General features: G+C 38.8%; 2 protein-coding genes across 6 annotated transcripts; one reads left to right on the forward strand and one right to left on the reverse strand.

Moving 5' to 3' along the window:
- The first annotated feature begins 71 nt into the window (after window positions 1–71).
- Window positions 72–11,155, forward strand: PhKgamma (phosphorylase kinase gamma). 5 transcript variants are annotated; one of them, XM_018014726.2, is made up of 10 exons: window positions 72–212; window positions 995–1,820; window positions 3,711–3,889; window positions 3,980–4,264; window positions 5,223–5,313; window positions 5,379–5,515; window positions 5,587–5,684; window positions 6,716–6,799; window positions 10,230–10,388; window positions 10,483–11,155. In XM_018014726.2, the coding sequence occupies exons 2-10, from the start codon at window positions 1,729–1,731 to the stop codon at window positions 10,615–10,617; spliced, it is 1,260 nt and encodes a 419-aa protein (XP_017870215.1). In that variant the 5' UTR covers window positions 72–212; window positions 995–1,728; the 3' UTR covers window positions 10,618–11,155. The 5 variants fall into 5 exon arrangements, with proteins under 5 accessions (XP_017870215.1, XP_017870214.1, XP_017870216.1 ...); XM_018014725.2 differs by lacking the exon at window positions 6,716–6,799 and adding an exon at window positions 7,903–8,463; XM_089474365.1 differs by lacking the exon at window positions 6,716–6,799 and adding an exon at window positions 7,903–8,463 and having other exon boundaries at window positions 95–734.
- LOC108618650 (uncharacterized) lies at window positions 11,013–11,712 on the reverse strand. The gene is made up of 2 exons (XM_018014740.2): window positions 11,525–11,712; window positions 11,013–11,447 (listed from the first exon to the last, which is right to left on the reverse strand). The coding sequence occupies exons 1-2, from the start codon at window positions 11,631–11,633 to the stop codon at window positions 11,212–11,214; spliced, it is 345 nt and encodes a 114-aa protein (XP_017870229.1). The 5' UTR covers window positions 11,634–11,712; the 3' UTR covers window positions 11,013–11,211.
- Between the last annotated feature and the right edge of the window lie 460 nt (window positions 11,713–12,172).

Raw genomic sequence — 12,172 nt, forward strand, 5'->3', positions numbered from 1 at the left:
AGCGGTTGCTTGCGCAACCATATCGGCATCGGTGCATATGCACTCGATATCGATAGCTGCTTAACTTGTGGTACTTGTAGTTGTTTCGGTAGTATTGTGATTGTGTTCAAAATACAGGGTTTTGTTTTGCCTATTTAATATTACAAAATACAACTCAGAGATAGTTATGCCCACTAAGTTTCGACACGCTAGCAGCTGTTCGTACGCCCGGTGTATGTGCAATGCAAACTCCCCTGGCCAACAGTATTACTTTTAACCTTAGTTGACATTGAAATGTACCCGCTAGAGGCGGAGACAGTGCGTCTGTCTGGCTGCCTGCCTGCCTGGCTGCTTGCTTGCTTGCTTGCTGTCCCATTAGTGTTGTGCTGTGTGCGCTAGAAAAGGAGAGCAAACCTCGTATCGAGATCTGCTACAATTGCAGCGTTGACCCCCTAGTGTTGGCCAACGAGCCCCCAAAAAAAAATTCAGCAAAAAAAAAAAAAAAAATTAAATTCAATATATGGTAAATGAAAATGAGCAGCAGCAACAACAACAAGCCCGCTATTAAAATTCACCTGCGGCAACAAAAACACGCAAGCAAAATAGCGACGTCGCTGCCGTCGTCGTCTGCAAGAGCAGCTGAGGCAGTGGCCGCGGTCCGCGGAGACGCAGCGCTTGAGCTCAGTTTCTTCTGATGGCCGTGTCCCAGTGCTAGTAAATGTGCATTAATCCGATCAAAACAAACGCCAAAGATTGTGAGTGATAGAGAGTGAGAGGCAGCCAGTCAGCGGGGGGGTGGTTTGTATGTGTGCGTGTATGCGTGTGTGAGGGAGTGTGAGTGTGAGTGCATGTAATTAAACATGTGAACGCATTTGTCACCGTTTATTGGACCATGCGTTGTGTAATCATTTATAAGCGCAGAACTAAGGAAAAAATGTTAATTCTATTTTATTTGATTTGATTTTTTGTTGTTTTTTTTTATGTTTTTTGTTCTGTTTAAATCGATTTGTTGTAGCTGGCATTCGTTATTAATTAAATCAGCAGCCGCAGTGGCAGCCGTAACAACAGCTGAGTGCGACCGAGCCAACGAGTGGGAATGAGAGGGCAACAACAGCAGCACCAGCAGCAGAAGCCCACATTTGACTTATACAGCCAACAACCACATCAACGACAACGACAACAACAACAGCAACAACAATTGCTACTGCTACTGCTTCTTATACAAAGTCAGCACCAGCCAGAGCTGCAAAACACCGGCACAACAGCTATACTCTCAGACGGCGCAGCAGCGACGCCAACGCCACCGATTTGTTGGTAATTAAAAGTGAAGAAGAGAAAAGGCAGCGACGCAGTCGCCAGCAGCAGCAGCAGCAGTAGCAGCAGCGGACATTCATTCGCAAGTTGTCGGCACATAACGGAACAGATTCAATTCGTGCACTGATCGCATCGCATCGCGTCGATTCGTTTATAAAAATAGCAACACACCAAAGAGCGAGAGAGCAAGAGTGAGAGAGCGAGAACGAGAGCGAGCGCGCACACCAAAGAGAACAGGAGGAAGATTCAGTAGGAGAACTTGAGATTGAACGGTGCGGGGGATTATTGGGGAATTGAAATCGTTCGCTAATAACCCAAGTGCGGATTTGGATTACAATCAACAACAACAACGACTGCGGCAACAACAACGATAAAAAGAAGTAAAGTGCTGCCACAGCGTCGTCGGAGAACGTCGCCAAAATTTCACTCGATCTAATGGCCAAAGACGAGGAGGATGATCTGCTGCCCGACAAGGATGCGGCCAAGGGCTTCTACGCCAAATATGAGCCCAAAGAAATACTGGGCAGGTAAGCTAATAAGTATAAGAGTCGTAAACTGACGAAAACATAAACAGAAAGTCTTATACGCTGACTTATACTATTTCATGTTGAGCGCGAAGCAAAGCTTTCTGACTTATGCAAAACATTGAAGAATGCAAACAATGCTGCAATTGTGCAGTACAGTGATCACTCGCTAATGTTAACTGATGTTTTCTACTTGAAATCAGCTAGGAAATGCTGGTTACTCATTTTGAGTTTAAGCTAGAGGCTTTAGTTTAAATTCATAATACATTTCATTTATCGGTTTCTCTTATCAAATATCCATTCAAGATATATGTAGGTCTGTATATATATACATATTGATTAATATTAACATTTATGTATACACATTTAGTTGAAAGAGATAAAGAAAACGTAGCGCAACCAATGTAAGAACTATAAGTATTAAATTTTATATTTATATAATACTGAATATCAGTCAAAGAATAATTCAAGAATATACACTCTCGAAACTCATCATCGTGATACGAATTAATTTAATAGTTCTTTACGTGATAGATTGATTGATTATCGCAAAACACCTTAAATCAGCTTAGGTTTGTGTCTAGTCTAGATACTATCAATTCTAAGGAGCTGTGATTCGGACCATATAGTATTTCATTTTGAACGATTTGTAGATTGAATGGTTAGTTCTCAAAACTGATTGACTAGCTCAAAACATCACCTAGCCTAATAAGCTTCAGTTTTAGTAGTAGTTCCAAACAAGTATCTGTGATTCGAAACATCTGACTTGTGTTTCTTCAATTACCTATAGATTAAATGACAGTTCTCAGAACTGTCACAAACATAATCATTTAAGATCCAGTTACATTTTGATTTGTTTAGTTTAAAGCTTATGTGACTCAATTGAGTATTGAGTGATTGGTTGACAAAATCTTTTTTACGTTTTGATCTAGTTTCAGTTTATTTTTTCGCTAAGCATAAATGATTCGAGTCGAAACTAATTCTAATAATTCTCAAATACTAATTCTTGCTTCCACTTCGCTCTCAGTTAAGACTGTTCTAATAACACTTTGTGATTCCATTCCGGTTCGTTTCCTTAAGGATCTCTACATAGAGCATTCGGCGTCTCGACCTGAATCTATAGTTAAATTTCATTATTTATTTACTTCTTGCAATTGTTGCTTGTTCTTCCTGTTTCTGTTGACATTGCAGAATTCTAAACTTTGTTTATTTCATTATAAATGTTTTTGCATTGCTATTTTTTTTTTTCACTTTTTATTGAATTTTTTTTTTTTATGAGCTGTTGAGCTATGACTCAAAGCTATATGGCCTGTTCCATTGGGTGCCAGTGAGAACATGACGCTACGTGTGAACTGTCGCGTAATGCTCCAAAAAATGCATGGGAATCGAACGAGCTAGGAACTAAAAAACAAAGTTGAAATGAGGTCAAATCGAAAAAGAGAAAGAAAAACAGTCGAAGACGGCTAATAAATCCAACTTTCTTTTAGGATAGCTCTACAAATATCACCTTGAGTTGAACTTGAAATGAGTTTGCAGTTTATATCTTCTGTAGTCTATCCTCCTCCTCCTCCCTTCAGACACAGGTGCTGGATAGATTATATAGTCTATCTTTTCTCTATATGTGCATCTGCCCCCTTTCTCTCTTCCATCTGTTTACAAGAATTACAAGACTCATCGGCTGGATAAACATTTCGTAAAGCTCTTATCTAATTCAGATAGTCCAAATCTTTATACAGTGTGCATTCCGATCAAGACTGCAAAATGACTTTAGAATGCGTGATCTGAAGCTGTGTTTGTTCTTTAATAACTAGGCCCAATGTAGTTAAAGTAACTTTATAGGATTCTATGTGTATATCTTACTAATACTTTCAATATATAAACTCATCCTCATAGGGGCATCAGTTCGACGGTGCGTCGCTGCATTGAGAAGGAGACGGGCAAAGAGTTTGCAGCGAAAATCATCGATCTGGGCGCCACGACGGAATCGGGCGAAACGAATCCATATCATATGCTCGAAGCAACCAGGCAGGAAATCTCAATCTTACGCCAAGTGATGGGGCATCCCTACATAAGTAACTATACCAGAATATCTATATAAATATAGCTCTACGAGTTCTAACCCTCTCTCTCTCTCTTTCTCTCTCTGTCGCTCTGTCTTGCAGTTGATTTGCAGGATGTATTTGAATCGGATGCATTTGTATTTCTCGTCTTCGAGCTGTGCCCCAAGGGCGAACTGTTCGACTATCTGACATCGGTGGTGACGCTCTCCGAAAAGAAGACACGCACCATCATGCGGCAGATATTCGAGGGCGTCGAGTATATACACGCCAAGAACATCGTACATCGAGATCTGAAGCCCGAGAACATATTGCTCGACGAGAATCACAACGTGAAGATCACAGACTTTGGATTCGCCCGGCAGCTGGGCGAGGGCGAGAAACTTACAGGTGAAGCAGCAGCAGCACTAGAAGAAGAAGAAGAAGAAGAAGAAGAAGTGAATGAGTTAAAGGCTGAGAATAAGAATGGGAAAGCATATGAGGATAAAGGCAAAACAGGATGAATGCTAAGCTGTAGGAAATTATATTGTTTATCATTTGCAATCGAGGAGTGAACTCTAAGGTGTAGCGCAGGTAACCAATAAGGCTATAAGGCAATGAAGATGTGGAGTGTGCATAGATGTTGCGAACAATATAGGAATGTCTATAGGACCTAGTCTTTAAAGATATAAAATGAGGAGTAGAAGAGTATATTTTATGAGATATGTCAATCTTATGTCTCTAGATCTAATTGTCTTTTCGTTATGCAGAAGTCCTTAAAGCCCTTTTGATCGCTATAAAGTAAAGGAGAGAAAATATGAATACGAAGATATTATGATGTGATTAATGTACGATTAGGAGAAACAATATATATTCATCAAACTCAAGACATTAACTCCAGATGATCACTTGATTTTCTATATATAGAGATATATATAGTGAATAGTAAAAGGAGATAGTAGTAGAAGTACTAAGTATGGTATATAACAATATAAGTGTACAATTTAGTCATATATGTATATAGTTGATGTCCATATACATGGCCCTAGTTGCCTTAGCTCCTTGAAGTATTTGCTTAGAAATATTTTTAGCTATATAAGAAACTTCTAGATACGATAAAATATCATGCTGCAATCTTTACAAAATTGTATTGCACAATACCTAGAAGAACTTTTTATAAGTTCTAGGGCCTCTTTAGGCTTCGCCCAACTGAAATGAATCGACATCCAACTAAATCTAAATAAGAATTCAAGAGCTCTTATAAACAGTCCATATCAAGGTATTTGCATATACCTATCTCTCTCTTTCACTTATTGTTTCGCTCTAAACTATATTATAAAACATCTACTATAACTGTCATTTTCAACAGATCTTTGCGGCACTCCGGGCTATTTGGCACCGGAGACACTCAAGTGCAACATGTTCGAGGGTTCCCCGGGCTACTCGCAGGAAGTGGACATGTAAGCAACGGCATAGTTACTGTTGATACACATATATATTTACATGTATTTGATACGCTTTCCAGTTGGGCCTGTGGCGTCATAATGTTCACCCTGCTCGTCGGCTGTCCCCCGTTCTGGCATCGCAAGCAGATGGTGATGCTGCGCAACATCATGGAGGGCAAATACAGTTTCACCTCGCCCGAATGGGCCGATATTTCAGGTCAAGTCCCCAACATTTATTCGATGCGTGTATGCATAAATTATAGCAATGTATCATTATATTCCATACAGAGGATCCCAAAGATCTGATACGTAAATGTCTAGTCGTTGATCCAGCGCAACGTATCACCGTTAAGGAAGTATTAAGACATCCATTCTTCAATCAAATGGTAAGTGTCGGCGCCCCTGGCGCCGCCCGTCCATGTGGAATCTATACACCCGATACTGCTAGGCATTACTATTATTACAACTGTACCATATATACCACTATGTTAGTTAGTATGATTAGCCATAACGTTTAGAGGGCCGGTTGCAGTCTCTAAGAGTCTCACACCAAAAGAAAAACCCTTTCCATAAAAGTATTTAATATAAATCGCTATATATGTATATGTATATATCTACCACCTAAGTTCCCCACATTCGAGCACGACCTATGTATACCCTTCTAAGTATTCCCTTCTTCCCCCGCCGTACTCGCTGAGTATGAGCTCCTCTTCTTGCGCAATTGTCTCTAAAAGGAAAAACCTCTATTATAAACCCGATCGCCCCCCTCAATCACACACACAGAAACACACACGCCACTGTGACTCACACACTGCGCACACACCCAGCATAATAACTGCTTTATTTTGTACACTCTATAATATATTATTTATATATACTATTTAAATAAGATAATCAGTTAATCCGCTTAACAGTTGTACACGTGCTAAAGCTGCTAAGCCGCACACAACTACAGTCAGCACTCGCTAAGCGAAATCTGTTGCGTTATATATCTGTTATATCTCATTTCTGAATTCATTTTCAAAATGTCTATCTTATCGAGTGTTTACTGTACTTTTTCTATTTCCTGTTTAAGTTCTAGAAATCGGCTTTCGTATTAGCTTTTTATATCCTAGATGCTTAACTATATTTACATACATATATATCCTATGTTTTTGCATTTAAGTTAAGCGCATTATTCTTCTTCCTCTACTCTACCTATTTATTTCTCTTATTTTTCTTCAACTTTATTATATACGTACCTTTTTTTCTTTTTCTTACATATCTTAAATATACAAAAATACCGCAAAAATACTGAAAAATACCGAAAATATATAAATTGTTTATTTTACAAAAAAAAAAAAAAAAAAAACAATCGAAACACATGAATACAAACAAACCCAAATCTTCTGTCGATAACTCGATAACAAATCGATAGTTGTTCGAGCAAAATATTGATGGCCTCAAGCGCAGCCTATCGACCAAGTCCAGAAGAATGAGTCGCATCACTGAAATCGCACTGGTAACGAATTATTACTGGACTAACCCAAATCCACCCAATTCTAATGTAACAACTACAACAGCAGCCAAACGATTCAAACTATTAAAAACTATTAATAAACAACAACAAATACAACAATATATAGAAACCAACAATAAGATCATATTGCATTTTGTTTGTTTTTATATAAATATATATATTCAATGTATATGCATTGTGTTCCGATATCAATTCGATTCAATTAACACCAAATATTTTCTTCCTTTCGTATGTGTGTGTTTTTTTATCGACTCACTTAGTTATCGTAATCGTGTTGGCTTGTTGTCGTTTATTATTGTCTCCCTCTTTGATTGAATGCAGCTGCATTTTATTCCATTTACACATTCAATATAGTCTCATGTGCGTTTTTCTAGCATTTAATTTAATTTATAATAATTACAACATATGTATGTACATATATATCTTTGCTTGTTGATCTATGTATGTATGTATGTATGTATTTGTTGTCATTGTCCCTGTTGCGTGTGCATTGCGATTGCGATTGCGATAATAATTAACATATCTATGTATATCGATAACGATAACAGCAGCAGCAGCATCAACCGCAGACGCCGCAGCCAAAAAGCGAATGCATGAAAACTCTGTCTAACATTAAAAAGCTCACCTCGTATACATTCGTGGTATACTCTTATACATGTATATCCGTCACCCCTCTCTCCCTCTCACACCAACTCGTTATGTCTACTTAGGTTTATTAAGTGAGGAGCAATTAAGAAGGTGCATATAAAGCGTAGGCTAGGCACATTCAGACTCTTATACAAAGCCTTATACTTATACCAGGTCTTTAAATTAAGCATACTTAGATTTACGATACATACATATGTACTTATGTACCCAAATTTAGATATATTTATAATTTTAATTTAATGTTTATTGTCTGGTTTTGTTCATTTGACTTATTTCCTTTAACATTTTTACAATTTTGTATTCCTCATTTTTTTTTGCGTTTTGACCTGCCCAACATGCGCGCTGCCTGCACTTTGCCAATTTCTCGCTCTCGCTCTCCCCCTCTTTCCCTCTGTCTATGCCGCACTCTATCTGAAAACAAATGACGCGATAAATAGGTTCTACTGAACGAGATGACGTATATGCAGCACTTGCATGCAAATGCCAAAGTTGCACATTATCCAGGCAGCAATGCGGGCAACGCTAACACTAACAGTAGCGGTCCCAGCTCGAGCCGCCAGAATCAGAATCAAACAGCCTTCCGTTATAATCGACTGAACAGTGGAAACGCTGGCAGCAGTTGCGGCGCATCCTCCTCCTATATTTACTGCAGTGCGCCGCAGAGCTCGTATTCATCGAATCGGTTACGCGATGTCGCTACAACCAGCAGTAGCAGCAATTATTTTGCGCCTGATCATGCGAAACAGAAGCAACCGCTGCAGCAGCAGCAACAGCAACAACAGCTGGAAAGCACAACGACGTCCAATACAGCGTCGTCCATGACCTTGACGGCCACAGTATACTATCAACAGCAACAACAACTACAACAGCAGCAACAGGAGCAGCAACAGCAATCAACAGCAGCAAATAAAGCGCGGCAGCATTTGGGCATCGATAACGATAACGATAATTATGAGAGTGCGGCAAATGCAAAACATTTATTGTATTCATCCGTGCAGGCAGGTTTTTCCTATTTTCTTTTATCAATATGTTCACGTATCAATTTAGTTATATAACACATTCCTTATTTTTCTCAACGAAAAGCGCTTTTAGTTGTATTTGATTAGTGCATCATACACATATTCACACAACACACTTAACTTTGGCAGCGGCGCCTACACACACACACATCGCTCACATTTCAACTCCATTAATTTCACTCACAGCACAGTAAAAAATATTGTAGCCATGTAGCAGGGCGCATTCACCACGCCTCATCTCCACTGAACTCACCTCACTTTGATATTGCATTTGCCAGCCCTGTGGCAAATGGAACGCACATTTTTATTTAGTCTGTAACATTTAATTTTACACTTAATATAATATTATTTAATTTTAGCTGTTTTAGTCGTATTTTCAATATACCAAAAACTGTTTGTATTATATGCACCTTTTTAGTATAGTAGTATATATCTTTGGGTCAATTGGTTTTTTTTTCATATGGTAAAAAAAAAATAAATAAATAAAAACGCTTTTGCCGTTTGTATTATGGTAGTATTATTAAATATGTTGTATATCACTAATCATAATGCTGTTGTAGTTTTGGCACTCTCTCTGTATACCTCCATCTGTCTGTCCCTCTCTCTCTCTCTCTGTTCTTTTGCATGTCCTCTGTTTATGTTAAATTTAACCGTTAAGTACACATTGGATCATATTCATACATACACCATAAATAATATATGAAAACAAAAAAAAATTAAAAATTTTGAAAAAAAAAAAAAAAAAACGATTACGCTTACCAATTCACTGACGAAGTTTTTTGTTTTGTTTTTAATTTCTCCTCTGTATGATTTGATATACACGTTTTGTTTTGTGTGTCATGTTCTCTATATTGTCAGAGTCTCAACGCCCTTATAAGATGTGTGTCTATAAGTCGGTGTTGTGGAGACTCCCTTGTGAGTAAACCAAAGTCAAAATGCGCAAAACCATATATAAAACAATTAGTTACCTATACAGTATATATACATTTTAAAATGCCATTGTTCAATTCTATATCTATATATATTTTATTTATCCACCATATATGTGTATGTTTATAATCCATGTACATACATATATCTATATATTTCTGTCTGTGTGTGTTCTGTCCCTGAGCGCGTTCCGCATGCGCTCTCTTTCACTCGCTCACGGATTTAACAGTTTCGCCCATTACACCGCACTTCTTTTTTCTGTTTTGAGTTCATTACAATCCTGTATTTGTTTATTTGCTTTTGCTTTGCGACATCTCACAAACACAACTTGGCACTACCCGTACACTGACAATGTGGTGAATTTAACTGTGTACCTTTATCTGCCTTTCATTCTCTTGACATAAGTATGTTAAATGCACATAACAGCACGGAACTAACAGCTTAAGATTAACTTGACATATGTATGTATGTAATGTCTCTCTCATACACACACACGCATTGACTTTGACACGGACACAGACATACAGTCGCCTAATGCAAGATGTGTTCGCGTAAAGTTTTTAAATGCCACAAACCAAAACAAACACATACACGCACACACACACGCGACTTTAGAATTGTTGTATTGAACATCCGCTAACGATAACCGTATTAACCCAAGGCGTATGAACTAAAACGTAAAATGCCAAATATTAATACAAAAAAAAAAAAAAAAAAATCAAACTCTAACACAATAAACAATTTTGAAGTAATTACCTTATAACAAAATTAACCCCCATCCTGTGTGATTTTTTCTTTAATTTTCGCATATTTAGCTGCGGAAACAAAGTCGCTTCAACGCGCGCAAAAAGTTCCAATTTGCCATATTAGTCATACGCGCGGTTATTAGGATACGCCGTCTACGCTACACGGCCGAGCCGCTTCACGTTGAGGAGGCCATACGTGATCCTTATCGCGTCAAGGTGCTGCGCAAGGTAAACCTAAAACACTGCAGAAATACTTGAACTTACACATACAAACATATATCGATCACTGGTAACAACAATCAATAACATTTATCGTTGACAGGTTATCGATGGCTGCGCCTTCCGTGTGTATGGTCATTGGGTGAAGAAGGGTGAGGGCCAGAATCGTGCCGCCCTATTTGAGAATACTCCGCGCACCGAACTGCACGCGCTCTATATAAACAATCTCAGTCGATAGGAGACACAACACGTACACATATTCACAAAAACAAGTGAAAGTTACTAGGAACACAAAAGCAAAACAAATTATGAAAGAGACACCAAAATACCATGCAGAAAGTATCAAAAGTTAACGGGTTTCCTCTTCCTTTCACACGCTCTCGATTTAGTTTGTTCTGTTAGTCATACAGCAGAGACACAGACACGCACACAATCAGCTGCGTGCTCTGCTGGAAGGCATTAAGTACGCTAGAGTAATGCGTATGTATATAGTTAAAAGGAGCAACACATGCATAAACACATATATGCATATGAATATACATATAACGGCGATATGCGAATGTGTGTGTAGGTGTGTAGTTAATTAGCAGCGTGGCCTTTTGCCCAAATGCCCACAAGAGAAAACAACATACATACATATGTACATACATACATACATAGTTGCATATGTATTTTCTGTTAATGATTTTATTAAATTATTTAATTGTATTGCTAAGCGTTTACTTTTTAATTGTTATGTTGTAGTATAAAAAATAAATAAAAACCAAAAAAAAAAAGAGCAACAAAAACAAAATACAAGATTTTAGAGCTATTATGGACAACGATAAGAGACTTAGATGTGTTCGTTGCAGTCGTAGTGGCGCTCACAACATTCGGGGAATTTACGATTGGTGTTGATAAAGTCGCGCAGCTTGCAGCCCTTGGGCATCGCCACTGCTTTGCACGTGTGCAACTCGACTGTGCTGCCTTCCAAGCAGGTTATGCTGGCGCACGGATGATTGGGCGCTTTGGCAACCTGTCCGACCGACATAATCAGGTTGGAGTTCACCACACATTTGCCGGGATAAGCTGGAGGGGGGTAACAAAGGATATACATTTAGATATACGTAAGTCCTTACCCCTCTCTTTCGCACTCTTATACTCACTGGGATTTTTGAGGAGACCTCTGCCAATGACCTGCGCTGCGGCGCTGCGACTGCACAGAACATAGACGACGGCGCAGGCGATCAGGGCGACAAAACTAAATTTCGACATGTTGAATTTTCGACTGGAGGTCCGCTGGAAGGTGATGTCGATTGGGATGTAAGTTCACAAGTGTTGCTGATTGGAAGGCAGCTGCAATGTCTTATATACCGAATCGCTGCCTGTTATCATAAGCCAAAGTCCGGGCTTATCGAGCGCCAGTACGAGCGCGAACGCCGTCAGCTGAGGCTCAACCAAGTTGACCTTCTCCAACGTACGGCTCTCGCCATATACCGCTCCTTTTCGCGCCCATGCCGGTTTAACGGCAGCTGCCTGTTTGGTAACTTTTTTGTTGTTGTTGTTTTTGCGGCAACTTCCCTGCGGTTCATTGAGTACTTAATTATATTACGCATATAAATAATTTTGTGATGAGCTTTAATTTATATACTATATACATTTTTATTTATTTTCTTCTCTTTTTTCGATCGAGCGCTTATCACGTTTTTCATTTCGCTCTGTCGCGCTGTCAATTGGCGCCTGTTTTGTTTTTAATTTTGTTTTGTTTGGTTTTTTTCTCACATTTTTTGGGAATTTTCGTTGGTTGTTTCTTG

The sequence above is a fragment of the Drosophila arizonae genome, chromosome X, assembly GCF_054131065.1.
Source record: "Drosophila arizonae isolate 15081-1271.41 chromosome X, UAZ_ARI_1.0, whole genome shotgun sequence".
Lineage (NCBI taxonomy): Eukaryota > Metazoa > Arthropoda > Insecta > Diptera > Drosophilidae > Drosophila > Drosophila arizonae.

Coding starts and splice junctions, on each gene's coding strand:
- PhKgamma (XM_018014725.2), top strand. CDS start 1,729: ATGGCCAAAGACGAGGAGGATGATCTGCTGCCCGACAAGGATGCGGCC. Junction 5,314..5,378: donor TACTCGCAGGAAGTGGACAT/GTAAGCAACGGC, acceptor TACGCTTTCCAG/TTGGGCCTGTGGCGTCATAA. Junction 5,516..5,586: donor CGAATGGGCCGATATTTCAG/GTCAAGTCCCCA, acceptor TATTCCATACAG/AGGATCCCAAAGATCTGATA.
- LOC108618650 (XM_018014740.2), bottom strand. CDS start 11,633: ATGTCGAAATTTAGTTTTGTCGCCCTGATCGCCTGCGCCGTCGTCTAT. Junction 11,448..11,524: donor AGGTCTCCTCAAAAATCCCA/GTGAGTATAAGA, acceptor ACCCCCCTCCAG/CTTATCCCGGCAAATGTGTG.